The sequence below is a fragment of the Lampetra fluviatilis genome, chromosome 20 (assembly GCF_964198595.1).
Source record: "Lampetra fluviatilis chromosome 20, kcLamFluv1.1, whole genome shotgun sequence".
Lineage (NCBI taxonomy): Eukaryota > Metazoa > Chordata > Hyperoartia > Petromyzontiformes > Petromyzontidae > Lampetra > Lampetra fluviatilis.
The window spans coordinates 11981546-11999474 of record NC_136294.1 but is presented as its reverse complement, the minus strand read 5'-3'; the positions used below and the strand labels follow the sequence as shown (position 1 = coordinate 11999474).

Here is a 17929-nt window from a genome sequence, read left to right as displayed (position 1 = left end):
CATACTGTATATGATCGATGTGACTGACAATGGAAGTGGCACAGCAATCTCATGTTACGTGCGACGAACGGTAAAACAAGATTAAGGTGCAGCCCTGTAATTACTTGTCCCTCTCCACACAGGCCAGACGTCTTGGCAGAGGTGGGATTGCCCACTCTACCTCACCACACACTACCAGCCAATCGACTGTTTGTGTAACCCATTTATACTGTTCGGTGGACAGAGAGGAAATTTAGACATTTCCCAATGTTTTAATGGGAGATCGAATTACAATTCCGTATCTAGATTGCATAACGACAAAACATATATTGTGCACATTGTGCAAGAGCGCAGCTGCGTGGTCAACACATCTACGCCTCTGTATAAGGAACGAAACAGGAATACTTCTCCACAAATCTGGCTGTCGCCTGATGAAGCTAGTTGTAATTACTGGAGAAACGTTGTACTCTCATTGTAAATGTTGTGGCTTGGCTCTCCAACACACCGGTGTGCTGTACTAGTGACGAATTGGCATGTTCTGTTTACGTGACAACCCTTACTAGTTGGATGTGTCGGGTGGTGGCGGGTTTTTACGACACATTAATATATTTACGCGATCTAACCCAAAACCTCTATTATGGACTCTTTAGGTTCACAGGTTCGCCTCGTTCCTCCTGATGCCGTACAGCCCAGCCTAGCTACAACCCTGACCGCGTTACACTGACGGCGTTGACCGAGACAGCCAACAACTATCCGGCCGCGCAATTATCGAGTGAAGGCGGCAGCGACAAAGGCGGCGAAGACGACAGCGACGATGAGACGAGTCTACTCCCAGAACCGGCAGCCCGGAGCTCCCGCTCTCTGCTGCTGATTGCTTGTGTTGCAGTCACACCTGATGATGATTGCTTGTGTTGCAGTAGAAACGTCGAAAGAACCAAGAATATGAATCCCTGCAGTCACGAAAGCTTTAAATCTAAATTTATGTCACTATACTTGTAATACTGCAGTGATAGAAATAAGCATAAACAAAATGAGCAAATGCTTAGGGTCACAAGAAGCTCAAGGGCACCAGATTTTATGGGAACAAGAGGCGTGCACTAAATATCTTCCGAGTACAGTATATCTACATTCATGCTCTCTCACCATCTGCTATGAACAACATATCCAGCTTACATCTCTCTCATCTCACTACACAGCTATACTGTCGTCTCTCCACCCAAACATCAATGTTGCATTTCTCTGCATTTATATATTTTTGACGCGTTTCATCTCTAGCTCTCACTCTCTTGTCAACACACCATCTCCACATCTCTGTTTTCTAGATTGGTTCCGACACCTTCGTATCTCTAGTTGTCTATATTCGTATTGTCATCTCACTCAAGAGTGAGTTTTACTGAAGTCTACTCAGTCATTTGTAAAGAACATTGTATTGTTGGAAAATGGGACAAATTAAAACTCTTCCAGAACAATACTCCAATCAGAAACAGTGGCTTCCCTCATATTGTATGTACTGTACATTAAAGTTCCTCACCTACAAACAAGATACAACGTAATTGTCAAAGAGAAAATGTCAAATAACATACATACTCGAAAATACTGTGAAGGAAACGTATAAAAAATGTTATTCGTATTATCATGCAAATTATTTAATGGTTGAAACACCTGAGTAACCAAAAGGTCACGCTGTTACTGAAGAAAGGCCTCGTTTTCCCTGTCAGCTGATGCATCAGAATTCGCAGGGGAAGAAACACAAATTCCGAGTCCAACTCAACTGGTTCAGAGCACGCCAAACTGGACGAGCATCTGGATGGGGTGAATCAGCGGTTCAGATCGCACGGCTTGGCAGACACAGCACTATCGACACCAGCTCGACTGTGTTTTGTTGTTGCACAGTCAATAACCGGTGGTTAGATTTGACATTGCTGTAATAATCAAGTGTTAAAACGCGTGTCAAGGACACGGTACAACCAGCTGTTGTTGTTTTAATCGCCTCGGAACAACACTTTCATAACAAGGCTTTCCTTCATAAGAGGTTTTTGGGTTAGATCGCGTAAATATATGAATGTGTCGTTAAAACTCACCACCACCCGACACAGACAACTAGTAAGGGTTGTCACGTAAACAGAACGTGCCAATTCGTTACTAGTACAGCACACCGGTGTGTTGGAGAGCCAAGCCACAACATTTACAAACTGAGTATGACGTTTCGCCAGTAATTACAACTAGCGTCATCTGGCGATAGCCAGATTTGTGGAGAAATCCACCTGTTTCGTTCCTTATATAGAGGCGTAGATGTGTTGACCACGCTTCTGCGCTCTTGTACAATGTGGGGGGATTACTGAGGCTACGTACATTATGCATGTGCATTATGCGAGCCCTTTGAACTTGTCCTTTCTCCCCCCAAAAAAACCTCTATTATGGTTGATATTGGTCGCGAAAGCCGACGTTCCTTAACTTCCCACATGTGACGAAATCGGTGCATCCCTGGGTGATTTTGTCTCAAGACAAATGTGTCTACCTTACATGGTACAACATATGAACATCGGGGCAGCATAGGCACATCCACAATTACTCTATAGGCACATCCACAATTACTATATAGCCACATTTTTGACGTTCACGTACCTAACGAATGATTTCCCGACATCACACGACTCAGAGCACGCACACGAATGCCAGCGAGACGTCACACACACACAGCCATCACGTGTAGAGGCGACAGGAGCGCACGGCTGCTCATCGCAATTCACAGAAACTCGTACCATGATCTCTTCGGCTGGAATGTGTTCATGCCGTCTGCGTGGGGCGGCCCTTGCCATCTTCTCTTCGGCTCTGCGGCTAACTTAATTAACGCTTGCCTTGATTGGTCTCGCCAGCGGTTGTTGTTGTTGTGTGAGCTGTTTTTGTTGTTGTTGCTCTGGGTTTTCTCGTCGGAGGAGAGCGCTGCGCGTCTCTGACAGTCGGGGTGGTGGGTTGGAGCGAGTGAGTGAATGGGTGAATGCGGAAGCGAAACTATGGAATACGGGTGTTTAAAAAAAAAGGCGGCTAAGGAGATCGTAGAGGGCGTGAAGGAGGAAGAACGGCCGAGGGAAAGTGGGGGCTGACGAATGAATGTGGCTCAGGAAACGTGCACCGTGGCGGAGATGAACGCAGTGAAGCTCGGCTGAAGAACGCGAGCGAAGTGACGGTGGTTTCGAGGGCGCTTTCTTTAGCCACTGTGCTTAGACCGGCAATCTAAATAATTAGAGCCATTTGAACAAAAATCGGCTAAAAAAAGATTTCAAGAGCCGCAATGCACGTGAATACGAGTCGCGAAACAGTCTGGCTTAAGACAGATCATGGCGAACTCTTTACTTTCATTGTTCAACTACGAAATTAAATAAACCCTTTGAGACACGGAAAATATTGCCTCTTTTGTAACGGAGTTACAGATAGAACAAAATTACTTGATGACTTGTATATGATTCCAAGCCATTTCGAGACTGTTAACGAATGCTTTAGTTGATTTGATTATTACGTTTTGACAATTGTCTCAATGGGTTCCCATCTGATTGACTACCATGGCAGATGTGGAAACAGTACTTAATGTTCTAGTTTATAGTTTAATGAATGAATGGAATATTTAAAACTGTCCGGTGTCGACTGTGGACACCCAGAAGCGATCATTGAACATTTGACGACTCAATACCCGATTCATGAACGCAAATGGAGGCATCATCACGGTGATGCACCACTCCGCTACTCCTGACCAAATAATCTGGCTGAATCGCTTCAACTTGAGTTAAGTTGTCGCTCTACATCAGTGGTTCTTAACCTGGGGTGCGAGATGCCCTTTCTGGGGGTGCCAGACATGGCAAATTTCTTTAGAAGGTAAATCATCGAAACACAAATTAAGCACTGGCACGTAAGTACAACTACTGTGTTTCATCAAACCTATGTGTTTACTAACATTATACATTTTTTTACAATTTAGAACCAAAGGGGTGGTGCAAGGCTGCAGTAAAGGTTAAGAACCAATGCTCTACATCAACATCAGCCATACGGCGAAATAGAAGGGTACCTAACACATTCCTGGGGAGGGAGCTGGTAGGAACGTTGGGTTGCTCAGTCAATGGCCAGGGTCAACGGCGGCGTGGTGTATTCCGCAAATATGCACGACTGTGAGGGCGGGCACAAGCCGGCGTGAGTAGGTTAAACGTTGCATTTTCTAAGGGCATCACGGGGTGACCAGCCCCTCCCCACCCTCCCCTTCCCACCCAGCCCCACCCTCCCCACCCAGCCCCTCCCCACCGTCCCCTCCCCACCCAGCCCCTCCCTTCACGACGGACGGACGGACACAATAATCCCCTGTGGGCTGGTGTAACCAGGAGGTTCCTACCAGGAAATTCCCTGTGGGCTGGTGGAACCAGGAGGTTCTTACCAGTAAAAGTCTCTGCTCTCTAGTTATTTGTGCTAACCCTACACGTGTCTACATGGGATACGCAATGCCCTTTGTACCGGCAACGGGCAGACCCACACACAGCTCAATATTTACCGTGTGCTGAACTGAAGGGCTTAACTCGACGGTGCGACACAAATTAGTCGTCTTAGTTCAGGGGTCGGCAACAAAAATAACAAGAGGAGCAATTTTTTTCGAATTCGGTAGAAAAAAATACCGTAAATAGTTCAAGAGCCACCACAATGCTTGTGAATCAAGTCACCAAGCAGTCCTTAAAGAGTCGCGTGCGGCTCCAGAACCGCAGGTCCACCCACCCCTGTGTTAGTGGCTGAACGAGTCTTAATTTTTACCATATTTGAACCCTAGTTTAAATCCATAATTTTGCAAGGAAGAGCCATCATAACTCATTGTAGTATCACAACAATGATCAAAGAGCACACAATAATTATTTACACTTCCTGGCATTAGTCGGTGATACTGCTGCATTGGCAGTGGTGCAGAAGCATATGCTCTTGCCAAAAACTTCAGTTGATCCAGCAGCATTTGTTTAACAAGTCTAACTCTGCTGATGAGACCCAGAAGGTTGAAACAGGTCCAGTGTGTGGACTGGACGAGTGACTGAGTCGGCGTGGCTTTGTAAAAGTGGGCCGCTGCGTCTCCCAGAAATGTGGTAACAATATCAACAAGTCGGCAATAGGCCTAATTCACGTAGCTATCTCTCCATGTGTATGTACAAATATTACAGTATTTACACCATTAATTATCAACCACGTGGCCTTCTGTGAGTGCATACATTGACCCGCAATGTCTGCTCTGCCCTCTGTTGGTGTGGGGGGGGAGTTTTTTTGTTTGAACGCCGCGGGTTTTGCAGTTGCCAGCATTGGCCGTGATGAGGGCAGCACCACTCGGCGGCTTCTTCCCAACTCTGCTGTTTCTGCTGCTGCTGTGCGTGCAGGAGCTCACGCGCACCCAGTGAGTCCAGAACGAGCTCCCAAAACCACTTCCGTGCCCTGGCACAGTGTCTCTTCATCCCTTCCCGTATCCCTCGCCCAGACAAGTTCGTGTCATGGTATATGCCCCGGATTTGAGCTGACGGCATGCTTTAACAATGACCGCTTTTGCTGGAGCAAGCGAGCTTGGAATTCCGAATCGGTTGAATTGTCGTCAGCTTTAGGTGTTGCGAACGGGGCTGTTTGGTGGCGCCGCCGTCTTCCGATCGCTTTGCAAGCGCACGACGCTGGGGGGAGGCGGGGTTGAGCTGTACGCGAGAGTCGTGGTCACGGCGTTTCCCGATCCGGGTCGAGTGGCCGACCCCGGCAGCTGCAAACGACGCCAGTGGCGGAATTTGAGACACCGACACTGCTGCCCGCTCTGTCTTTAAAGCAAAATTCACGGCCAACACCAGTGACGTACCTCCGATTAGCACGGTTGGCTACGTACGGTGCGAAAGAAGTTCAGCGCATACAATTGTTGATGCTGCTGCGTTGGTGGATAAATTATTTATTTTTTAAATACCACCAGACATTCATCATCACACGTTTACATACCTGTCAACCTATACGTTTTAGCCGTATTCTTGTGTGGGGAAATGTTGTTTTCAGGTCCATACGGTGTACAGCCATCTTATTCGGGCAAACATTTATTTGTCTATTTGTGTTTGTCTCTTGTGATGGGACTGTAGGATGAACGTTGAGATGTATAAGGGCACGGGGTGACCAATTAGCTCTGACTTGGTCTGTAATAAGATAGGCACTAAGGGGTTGACAGCTATGCGTTTGTCTTAAAAGGAGAAGTATATATAATAGGCGACGTTTCGGACAAGGGCCCTTATAGTTTGATGTGCGATGGAGAAGGGTCACTACCAGTACTCGTGACATTAGCGAACACAGTACAGCCCGTGTAGAGTGCGAAGTGGGAGTTGATAGGATTGATTGTAATTCACCACGCGCGCCTGTTGTTTTAAGAGCTCGTATCTTTGAAAGTGATGTTGAAAGCCCACCAACTTCGGAGGTTGCATCTATACATGTCGAGTATTTTAAAGGTTGACTTTTGCTTTATTTATTAATTTTAAAAACACTTAACGCGACGAATAAAGACGACGTGGAAGACTGAGTGCACGTGCACAAATAGTGATTCCAGCATTGTATTTTAACGCAGACATATTTACAACATTACAGTATTCAATTGTGAAATATATACAGTACAGTACTCTGTTAATGTACATTGCACGTATGGGTGGAGCGGTGGCGAAGTGGTTAGCACGCTGAAGTTTGAACCCGGAGACCTCAGCTCGATTCCCGGCCACGGCTGACATCAGTGGCGAGTGATATCAGAACCGGTGTTCGGCACCTCTCCATTTACCAACTCGCATTGACCAGCGTGGTGAAGTATGCCCACACAACTCAATGAGCTATATGGTGTTTTGGGAGGGCTTCATCCAACAGTGGATTGACAAAAGGAATGTCAATTATCGATGATACATCTCGATATAAAATTACGTGCGGTAGAAATTCAAACGTGGATGTTGAAATCGCACCCACAGCGTTACCGGTATCATGTATCTGTGTCGTGTCCATAATCAAATGGGTGTCCGTGCAGTGGCCAGTGGTGCAGGCGAGGGTGGCGTGGTGGTCGCCAGGAGGGTCACAGGGGGGTCACTGGGACAAGCGAGGGCTCTGCAGTACCCCCTCGCCACCCCGATGATAACGAACACATTATAAGTTCGCACTCATCACACACAAAGTGCGTGCCACTAATGAACCACACTACCTTGCTGATCTCGTGAAGGAGCATGAACCCCGATCATGCAAACTCCGATCATTCTCGCAGCGGCGGCTTTTGGCGAACATTCGAATAAAAAGACAGCGGTGACCGAATCGCGCGCTTTCAGATGTGCTTCGTCCCGGGACGCTCTCCCTTCCGATAGCCCGTCACAGACTGTGGGGGCAAGTGCTGTTTTTTTACCCTTTTATCTGGCAACAAAACTGACACCTTTTTTACAAGGAGTCATGTTTGCATTGACCACAATACCTGCGGTCAGAATGCACACAAAAAACACAACTCTGATAATGATATGCACTGTCCTTGAAATTGATTGGTTCACACCCGAGACAGCTTTTCTTAGAGCCAGATAAAAGGGTAAAAAAACAATTATTATATTTTGCTACTGGCAAAGGAGGTTTCAATGGGGCAAGTGCTGTTAGCGAGCACCGATGAAGGTCGGTACGGCACACGAGAGGGGCAGGGTAGCCGGCACCACGCCCCGTCTGATTTTGTTTCCCAAGTGAAGATGTTTAGACACAAACGCACCAGGTACTTGTTTGAGGCTGAGTCGACCTAGGGGGCGGGCAGAACCGCTGCAAATAATCGTCACTGGTGTTGGCCGCGAGCGGGAATCGAACTCGGGCTGCCGTGTTCGCAGCGCGCTAACCGCTACGCTACCGGCCCCCACGTGCCACATCCTCCACCATCATCATCCCACTTGCACGTAGCGCGGAATGACGCGCGTGTAGTAGCAGCAGCAGCAGGGGGCGCGCATCCTCCCTCGTCCAGCCGCCCGCTCTCCTCTCCCATCTTGTCCAATCAACCAACCTCCAATCCTCCGCGCTCGCCTCACTCACTTCCACCTCTCTCTCTAACTCAACCACCTTCGTCCTCCCTCCCTCCCGCCTGCCCTCGACAATGTCGCTCGCCAGCCGGCAGGTGCGCGTCTTCCCGGAGCCCGGCGAGTTGGCGGCGTGGGCCGCGCGTCGCGTCTCGGAGCTGGCGGTGCGCGCCGTGGCGGAGCGCGGGGGGTTCCGTGTCGCTCTCTCCGGGGGCAGCGTCGCCGCCGCGTTCGGCCGAGAGCTGCCCGGCCTCCCCGGACTGCCCTGGGCGCGCACGTGGCTGCTGTTCTGCGACGAGAGGCTCGTGCCTCACCAGCACCCCGACAGCACGTACGGCCAGTACAAGGTGCCGCCGATAGACCGACAGAGATGCACACACCACACATCACACGCATCCTGTATAGGCGATGAGCAGACTGTTGGAGCAAGTGTTGCACCTATGAAATTCCGGCACGGCACGGCACGCGAGAGTGTGGGGTGGCCAAACAACCATGCCCGACCGCCTTTGTCTCCCGAGTGGCGATGTTTAACCACACACCGCACCAGGTACTCCTCATTGGAGGTCGAGTCGACCTAGGGGAGGCCCAGGACCGGTTCAGATAATCGTCACCGGTGTTGGCCCTGGGCAGGAATCGCACCAACGCAGCGCGCTAACCGCTTTGCCACCGCTCTGCCACCGCTCACCGAGGGGTCAACCACCACGAATGCACTCCGCACCACGCCTGCACGCAGGCCACCTGGCTTGGCTTGGAATTTTCCGGTCCTCGCCATCGAAATGTGGAGTATCCACCGCGGGCACAGAGTTTGCCGCCGGAGATAAGAGTGCTTGTGAAAGGTCAAGCACTGGCTTTGATCAGGCTTACTACATCTTGTCTGTTCTTGGAGGTGGGGTTGGTGGATCACGCTGAGATGCACAGTCATCGTGTGCATGAGACACGGTGGTGGTGGATTAATTTTCCCGAACACTGGCCGGCTAACCTGCCAGCTGGCTTGTATGTATGTATATGTATGTTGAACTTTTTTCGCACCGTGCATAGCCAACCGTGCTAATAGGACGTGTGGGCTTTAAGTTGGGATTATTGGCGTAAGGCACTGCCACTAGAGTGCAAGGCATTTCTGTGCATGATAATCCTATGGATACATTTATAAAAATGTGATGAATAGTTGTGTGGTGAATAATAATTTCCAGAACAGAGTTAATCCAATGTCTGTTCTCTGCCTTTTTTTTCAGGCCAGTTTATTGGGAAAGGTCCCCCTGCCAGAGTCCCAGGTCGTAGCAATTAACCCTTCACTGTCTGTGGAGGAAGCAGCCCAAGATTACGAGCTCAGGATGAGAGAAGTGAGACTTCGCACCACGTGATGGGTTAACACAGTCAAGCAGCTGTTTGTAACTTTGCAGAGCTTTGCATCTGCTAAAAAAATGTGTTCAGATATGTGTGCCTGGTTACATGTTGTACCTGATAGCACTGCAAGTTCATGGCATCCCTTCTTCATGGGACATTGAATGTACTCTTCCATATTGGTCAGCAAAAACTCATCAATAATACTGCTTGAAAAGAAAAAAAATCTCGGCGATGTTTAAGGCAATGTTTGACAAGTGAAATGTTGTTAATTGTGCTTGGGCACCAATGTTCATGCACCATCAAATAATTCCCATACTGGTCAGATGTGTTTAGATAAATGTGGGTATTTGTATTTCACCCCAGAATTACAAACCCCCACCCATAAAGCTCCTATGACAAGTTTGTATTGGGTGAGATGTTAGCTACCTCGTCTGGTATGCAGGTTGTGGGTTTGATCCCAACCCTGACGCCTGTATATTTGGAGTTTGCGTGTTTTCCCATTGATTTTTTTCCGGGTCCTCCGGTTTTTTCCCTCCACATTTAGAATCACGCGTTTAAATTATTCGGATGCTGTACATTTCCACATGATAAGCCACTTTGTTGAGCTATAATTTGTGGCCAGGTCGCTTCTGACAAAAAGCGATATAGCTCAGTGGGCATTACTTGCTAAAATAAAAAGTTTAGTTTAATAATATTTAACCCACACTTTACACCACTCATCCACCACTTTGTGTACTGTAGTTTAACAAAAAATATTTTATCGTTCAACGGGGAGGTGACTTGGCCGAGGAGCAGAATCACGTTTGTCAATCATCGCAGAGATTCGCTTTTGAGCTCCGCTGCCGCCCTGCTTAACACTGTGAGTTCAAGGGAGTGCTTGGAGCAATGTTCTTCGTATGGCTGATGTTGGTGCAGAGCAACAACCACAATCTCACATTCATGTGGTCAAGCCAGACAACTGTGTCAGGAGCAGCGGAGTGTATCGCTGTAATGTCTCCTTTGTATTTGTGGTTCGGGCATTGCATCGTTATTTGCTGCATGGTCTGTTCTGGATGACCACAGTCACACATTGTATCGTTTTTAATTTTCCATTTGTGCAATAACCCAATGCATATGTACAATATTTAATAGTATAACCCAATGCATCTGTACAATATAATCTAGACATCCATACATAAAATCTCAAAGTGCTTTACATCAGGGGAAATGGGGGTGAGGTTGGGAAAGAAGTGGCTCTGACTTAAAATAGGAAATTCCTTTTGAAAGATAAATGTTTTTTAGGCGGAGGGACTTTAAGATCCCAACGGAACCGGATTCCCTGACAGTCTTCGGCAGAGTTCCACAATCCAGATCCCACGGAAGCAAAGGCCCAGACATCACCCTTGGACTTTGAGCAACATTCTGGGGATGCAGTGGAGATCTAAGTCCACATGAGATCACAATTGAAATCCTATATAGTCTTGTCTGTTCATGTAACTGTATAATATGCTGTCACTAAATATGCAAAAGAAAAGTTAATCCTCAGATTTCTTAGATCACATTGTCTCAATTGTTTACTTTTAGTGCAAGGTCAAATGCTCAAAATGCCATTCTAATATGTTGAGAATCAGAACAGTTATTAATACTGGAGGTATCCGATGAGCTATAAAGCTGTTTTTCACAGATGTTCATGTGTACAAGTTGTTCAGTATCTCCTCTTCTCTACTGTGGCCATATGTATTACTGTGATGCATGTCTCAACGCCATTGAACAACCAAATCAAAGTGGCTTTATTTTAAAAGGCAAATGCATAAAACCAGGAGGTGTGAAAAGAGCAACCTTGAATTTGGAGTAACACCCTTCTGTATAATTTGTATGTCGAGTACTTTGCATAATAAAAAAAATTAGCCGGTTCTTTCTTCGGGTTGTGCCAATCACAAGTCTGAGCAATAACACTCTAATAATGCTGCAGTATTTTGTATTGCATATTTTAAGGCAGCTTTTGAAGATGACAATGTCACATATTGTCGTTACAGTGGACTCTACTCTTGTGTTTTAGGTTTTCCCGGGAGAAGACGTTCCAGTTTTTGATTTACTCGTGCTAGGGATGGGACCGGATGGGCACACTTGCTCCCTGTTTCCTTCACACCCTCTTTTGCAGGTTAACGTTTGCACACATACACACATACAGACAGGTGTAGGCAATGTTTATAAATCAGTTTGATATTGATTTGTATTTCCATATTCTCTGTTCATCTAGCCTTGTGGTGGAGAAGCAACACGTTACCTGTAGATAACTTCTTGCTATGAATGCGCAAAACACTGAACTAATTTTTCCCTTCATTCACAAAAACTACAATCCTGCATTTAACCAAATGAAATATTTTGGTATGGGAGTTGATATTTATTTTGCATAGATCTACACACAGCCATTATTTTCTTTGCATTTGTGATGTCCTCGCTGTGTCCTGCTATGATATTAGCACACTCCACGCATGCTGTGTAATGGTATTTTGTGTCACCCATTCAGAAGGATATATGAAGTTGCACTCTTACCTTTTGTTCGCTTCATGTATTTAGCAATGACATGATTAAATTCCATAAGGTATTGATGTCTAAACCTGATAAAATGTAATGTCTTCGTTTTCAAATACTTTAAACGAAGTGGGCAATATCGTGGCATTTTAAGCCTTGGCTCTACAACTTTGGTATTTTCACATTGTGTCTTATCTGGAATGGAGTGGTTAGTTTGATTTACTTAGAAGTATTAAACACTGTGGGCAATGTATTGCCAATATATTTTATTCGGGTGGCATAAGTTCAACATATACACATAATGGAAGTGTTGTCTACGTTACGCTACATAAACCATTGCAATATCACCAGCCAGATCAGCCAGATCATGTACGGTATTTATTTCCCTTAAGCGCTTGGGGATTGAAATATATAGCGCACACTGCAGTATTACAGAGCCACACAATACAGTACAAGACTGTGAACGCATTATAAAATCACAACGTTAAAATTCTTAGCTGCATGCCGTGGTATACGCGTGTAATCCAGCAAACTGGAGGCAGCGCGAGTAGGTCATGCAGAGATTAGAGATGTACTGTGGCTGAGATGCTTACCTGCATGTTAGTAGGGAGCCCAATGAAGCAGTAAAGTATGTCTCCTAAAAAAATGAGTGTTCGATTGTGAGTTCAACTGATATTTCAATAAAAAAATCAAGGTTTGTTTTTCATCACCAATATGAAAATCGCATTTAATATAAATGAACAATGGTTTTTCCAGATTAATCTTTGTCAGTAGAAGTTGTTAACGAAGGCAAACATTGGAATTATTTCAACATCGCTGTGTCTCAACGGATGATAATGGGTTACCAGATGTGTTATGGGGAGCGTCCCTGTAACAGGCCAGGGACCGAGTGTGATTTTAGACCTATCTCTGCTGCGCTTGATTGTTGTCATGTTGTGGGTGTTTTCCAGGCACCGTTTGACCACGTGCAAAAATGCTTGTGAAAATTAATTAACTAAACCTCCTGCTGGAAAATATTATTTGTGATTCAGGGACTTTGCTAAATACAGATACAGTCTGTTCTCCTGTACCGCGTGTTGTTTTCATAACGCGAATTGGATTATAACGCGATGAATGTATTAGGGAGCACATTTTTATTAAAGCGGATGCGAATTGGATATATTATGCGATTGAGTTAACAGAACAACGTCGCGCAAGTAGGAATAAGTGGTTGTACGGCTGCCTCGACGTAGCATTACGCCAAGCGGGATGCTGCTAGATGCTTCAGATGCTACCCACGTGCCTCATTCTTTGTTCAGCCTGTATTAGCATCTCACGTGTTATCGCGAACTTTGCTTTATCCTATCTTATTTATAGTACCGCGCTTTTTACATAACGCAGTGCTCTTCAGGAACACAACTACTGTGTTATAGGAAAACAGACTATCTATTTCTTAAAAGTTTGCTTTGATGATTTGATTGTTTGCCATGCATGCTGAATGATAGGAGACGAAACTGCTGGTCGCACCCATCAGTGACTCCCCCAAACCTCCGCCAGAGAGAATCACGCTCACTCTGCCCGTGATCAACGCAGCCAGATGCGTGATGTTCATCAGTACGGGCGAGAGCAAGGCGGCGATACTCAAGGTAAGCAAATTCTCAACGGCACGGCTCATCGTTCTTAGTGCAAGATTGAGGTTAAGGAAAGGCCAAGAGAGAAGGAGAGCTACATAAAATAAACGTAATTAAGAAAATGTGTTTTTAGACACGACTTAAAAGTATCCACATTGTTGGTTAAACGAATTTCCAATGGTAGGGAATTGCACAACCAAGGCGCAGACACAGCAAGCTGCCCGCTCACCCCAGGAACGCAGCCGGGTTTGAGGTACGCACACAAGGGCAGAGTCTGCAGATCTTAACGACCTTGAGGGGGTGTACGGATGACTTAACTCGTGAATAGATGGAATGCAAAAAGTAACAGCACTTGAGCCAAGGTTTTGTGGATGCGTTTGTGTGACTCAACCCCACAGAACTGTGAGTATCCCAGGAGGTGATAGTACAGCTCGTGGGTTTTTGGACTTTTGAGTGTCATGTAGAGCATGCGGATTCTTGTGCCTCTGAGTGTGATTCCCTTATATTCATAAGTTGTCCCCAGATACTCCAGTTCCCTTCCACTTACAAAACCCTCATTAAAATGTAATTTTGCCAAACATACTTATTCATCACCTCCTAAAAATGTCTTCATGCTTGGTGAATTTTTCCTGGATCAAAAAAAAAATGTTTATATCTTGCCTTTAAAAAAGCTGCAGTGCTAAATTTAACTGCCTCTTCTGCAGGTTACTCACTTGAAAGTGCCTCTCCCTTGGTCTCTTTGCAGCAAGTACTGGAGGGCCATGAGGAGCACCCCCTTCCTGCAGCCCTGGTGCAGCCAAGTAACGGGGAGCTGCTATGGCTTCTGGACAAGGCAGCGGCCAGCCAGCTCAAGTCAGCACTGTGACGTCTGCATCCTGCAGAGACTGACACGACTCGGGGTGTCTACCGCTGGGCAGCCCACGAGACGCATGCATGTGGTTTCCGTTACATCAGGGTCTTCAGCCGAGTTGACACATAGGTTATATAGAAGATTTCTGGGCTGTTCTTGGAGGCTAATGGCAATATCAGAGCGCTAGGACAACAACACTACTGAGGTCTTTGATTTAAATATGGTCAACCACACGAGGTTCTCAAGAGATGCATGTGAGTAGTTGTGGAGGGCATGTGAATAGTGACTCAGTTCTAGGCATTTTGCGCATGAAACAGCACAAATGTGCATTTTTATTTCTCCTTATTTAGTAACTTCTATCATCAGCAGTTGTGAATTGCTGTGGCTAGTTACATTAAACATATGGGCTATGCCCATTAGATGACGCTGCTTTAGATTACAAACCGAGTGTAAATGTAGCTGATGGTGTTTTATGCAACAGGCTACTGAATTAAAAAAAGGAATCGGATAGCAGGCTTTGGGATTACACACTGCATTTGTGTAGCAGTCTGCATGTTTGCAGGTGACTGCAACTCCAAGCTGATTTTTATTAAACCAAAAATGCCAAGGTGAACTCCAAAGGGTATTTTTTGTAAAATTCATAGGAGCTGCATTCATATGTTGACGAAAACACATTGCTAATATGCCGCCCATTGTGGGTAAGTGGAGACATTGCGCAACTTCAGAAATTGGTTGACGAGGAACATTCTTCAGTGTGTGCGCCGAGGCCCTGTGTGTGCATAGGAATTGTGCGCTCATACAAAAAACTAACACCGTAATGCTTTCATTGTGGATGCTTTCTAAGTGTTGGAAAGGCCCAATACAAATGTTCATGATTCTATTGGCGATTAAATAATGTTTAATATTTCTGTGTCAACAGAGAAGTGGGCACCAGCACAGATTCAAAACAACAGAGAAAATTGTTATTTTATTGTCATCTAATTATCATAGCAAATTACAGTAAATGTATCATTTACTCCACTATAAAAATGTACATTATGAAGATATCAGTTTTCAAAATTCTTATTTCATCTATGTTGATATTTTTTACATATCTTGCCGAATCACATTTGTCATGGCGACTTGAATGTTGTCTTTTGACCAGGTCTTTGAAGGAGAGATATGCTGAGGTTTTTCAAATGATTTACAAATACTGTACTTGAATTGCTCTTAAAATCAAACTGGTACAGTACTCTTGTGATTCCTGAGGTTTTAGTTTTGTGAAATACACAATCAGTTTTAGTATTGATCATGTGAAATGCACTATGGATGTTGATTTTTGTTAATATAATAAAAGTGCAGAATTAAACTGGCGGCCTTGAGTTGTATTTAATAAAAGCCGAATCCATGTAATATTGTGGATGCTTAGACCCTAATGAACTAAACCAGTTAAGATGTAGGATCATATGTTTTATTTGGTGTTTAGATTAAACCCACTCTACCAGCTGGATATTGATTATTTTAAACGAGATTCAAATAGATTTCCTAAGCATGCTTCATAATCCTATATTTGTCTGCCTTCTAACCACATAAGTCCATAACTTCCATTCACCAAGCTCTGACATCCTTCATGTATCATCACGACTGTTTACTCCATCTCCTTGGTTCTCTGATCATCACATTCCTCCTCTCTAATTATACATCTCCAGCGTGTTAAATAGGGCTCTAGATTATTAATAATACAAACATTAAACGTTTTGTCTCTTGTAAATATCTATAAATTACCAATATTTGGGTTCTCAAGGAGGGGATGAGGGCAATGGAGACACGTGGAGTGACACAGACATGCAGACACTTGAGACAAGCAGAAACGGATACACGCGGAGATAGACACGGAGACAAGGAGATACACCAAGATACGGAGACAGACACCAATACACGTGCAGTTGGGAAAATTATTGTCACGGATTTTGGCATTATCAGTCCTTTTCCTTGTTTTGGATAAGCATGAGCAAGAGAGCGTGAATTATATCATAACTGGAACACTTTACCACCCACCCGGGCCCACAGTGAGTTGTTTGGCTCCGTGTGGCCGCGATGATCGAGGAAACTCCAGAGAACCGTGTGTCGTGGAGTGAAACATGTTGAAGAGCACTGCACTACGCGACCGCCTCCTGCATCTGCGATCGTCATACACACGCATCACACGCGCTGGTGTGTGCAGTCGGGTACAAGCCTGGACCATGGACCACTTCAACAGGGAAAACATCGGTGTTGTGTTCATATCCGATTGTGACACCACCAAATGCCACCACAATCACCCTCCATCACTACAACCGTTATCCGCCACCACCACCACCATCAAAGACAAAACACCATCACCTACGACCCACATGAACAGACTTGGGGCAAGTGTTATTGGTAAATACCTGTGAAGGCAGTGGCGGCTCCTGCAAAATCTCTCAGGGGGGGCAAATGTCTGGATGATTTATAAGGATAAGGTCCACCCATGCAAAGGATAAATTAACAGCTTAAGCATGTAAAGGCAACTTCACTTCTTTAATATTAATGAAAAATAAAGTGACTCTTACAATACATCTTCTTTGTTTCTATACTCACTATTAATACAATCCACTCAAGTTTCTTTTATTAAAGATTCCACTAGGTGGCGAAAAATAAAATTGTTGACTGAAACGTGCTTACGTATGATGACGTAAGCACGTTAGTGCGAGCCCTCCTGGAAGCCATAGAGAATGCATTGCAGCGCCCCCCATTAGAAAAAAAAACATCTTTGAATGTAAGTCTATGGGAACACTGGGCGATTCTCAGCCGGAGTGAAATCGCCCAAAAAGAGGCGGTACTCCACAGAACGTGACATGACGCTGATTGGACTATATCCAGAGGCACAGTGACGGCTAGCGTGACTGGTTGAATGACATTGGTGGTGCGTCGCCCAATCGCCCTAATGAAGAAACCGCCCCTGTGTGAAGGCCAGCACGGCACACGAGGGGGTGGGTGGCTTTCTTCAAGCCTGGCCCTCTGTCTCCCGAGTAGTTTATCACGTGGTTCCATGCACTTCATGTGGCCAGTGAGCTCCACCTTGGCTTTTGCAATTGCAATGCAATTTCACCTTATGGCAGGACCCCGGGGTTCCGCCATGAGGTTCAATTATCCAACATGTAATCAATCATAACTGGAGTTATTTTTTTCAGTGACGGTTAGACTGTGTCAGTGTGTTCTTGGATTGTTGTTTTGAGCCTTGCCCAAGCTTGCATTTGGTCTTGACAAATCTACAGTAATTTATATATGAGGGCGATTTTTACAACCACATTAATAATATTTAACACGTAGGCTTTCGCGACCAATATTCATAAGTGTTTTTTGGGTCAGATCGCGAAACAGGAGGATTTCTTCACAATTCTGGCTGTTGCTGTTGAGGTTGGTTTTAATTACCAGCGCAACGTCGTACAGTACTCAAATTGTAAATGTGGGTTTACTCTCCAACACACTGGTGTGCTCAACTAGTAACGAATTGGCATGTTTTGTTTACGTGACAAACCATACTAAGTGGCTTTGTTGCGTAGTGGCGGGTTTAACGGCACGTTAATATT

At 45.4% G+C, this 17929-nt stretch overlaps 2 protein-coding genes across 5 annotated transcripts in view; one reads left to right on the top strand and one right to left on the bottom strand.

Moving 5' to 3' along the window:
* Nucleotides 1-3241, bottom strand: part of SHFL (shiftless antiviral inhibitor of ribosomal frameshifting) — a 30648-nt gene extending 27407 nt beyond the window's left edge. For all 4 annotated transcript variants that reach the window (XM_078865629.1, XM_078865631.1, XM_078865633.1 and 1 more), the window contains exon 1: nucleotides 2742-3241. In XM_078865629.1, the coding sequence (XP_078721755.1) occupies nucleotides 2742-2798 (57 nt within the window). In that variant the 5' untranslated portion in view covers nucleotides 2799-3241. The remainder of the gene's footprint in view (nucleotides 1-2741) is intronic.
* Nucleotides 3242-7924: 4683 nt separating this feature from the next.
* On the top strand, nucleotides 7925-15685 carry PGLS (6-phosphogluconolactonase). Its single transcript, XM_078865211.1, has 5 exons — nucleotides 7925-8368; nucleotides 9254-9361; nucleotides 11404-11505; nucleotides 13364-13504; nucleotides 14235-15685. The coding sequence occupies exons 1-5, from the start codon at nucleotides 8099-8101 to the stop codon at nucleotides 14352-14354; spliced, it is 741 nt and encodes a 246-aa protein (XP_078721337.1). The 5' UTR covers nucleotides 7925-8098; the 3' UTR covers nucleotides 14355-15685.
* Nucleotides 15686-17929: the final 2244 nt, after the last annotated feature.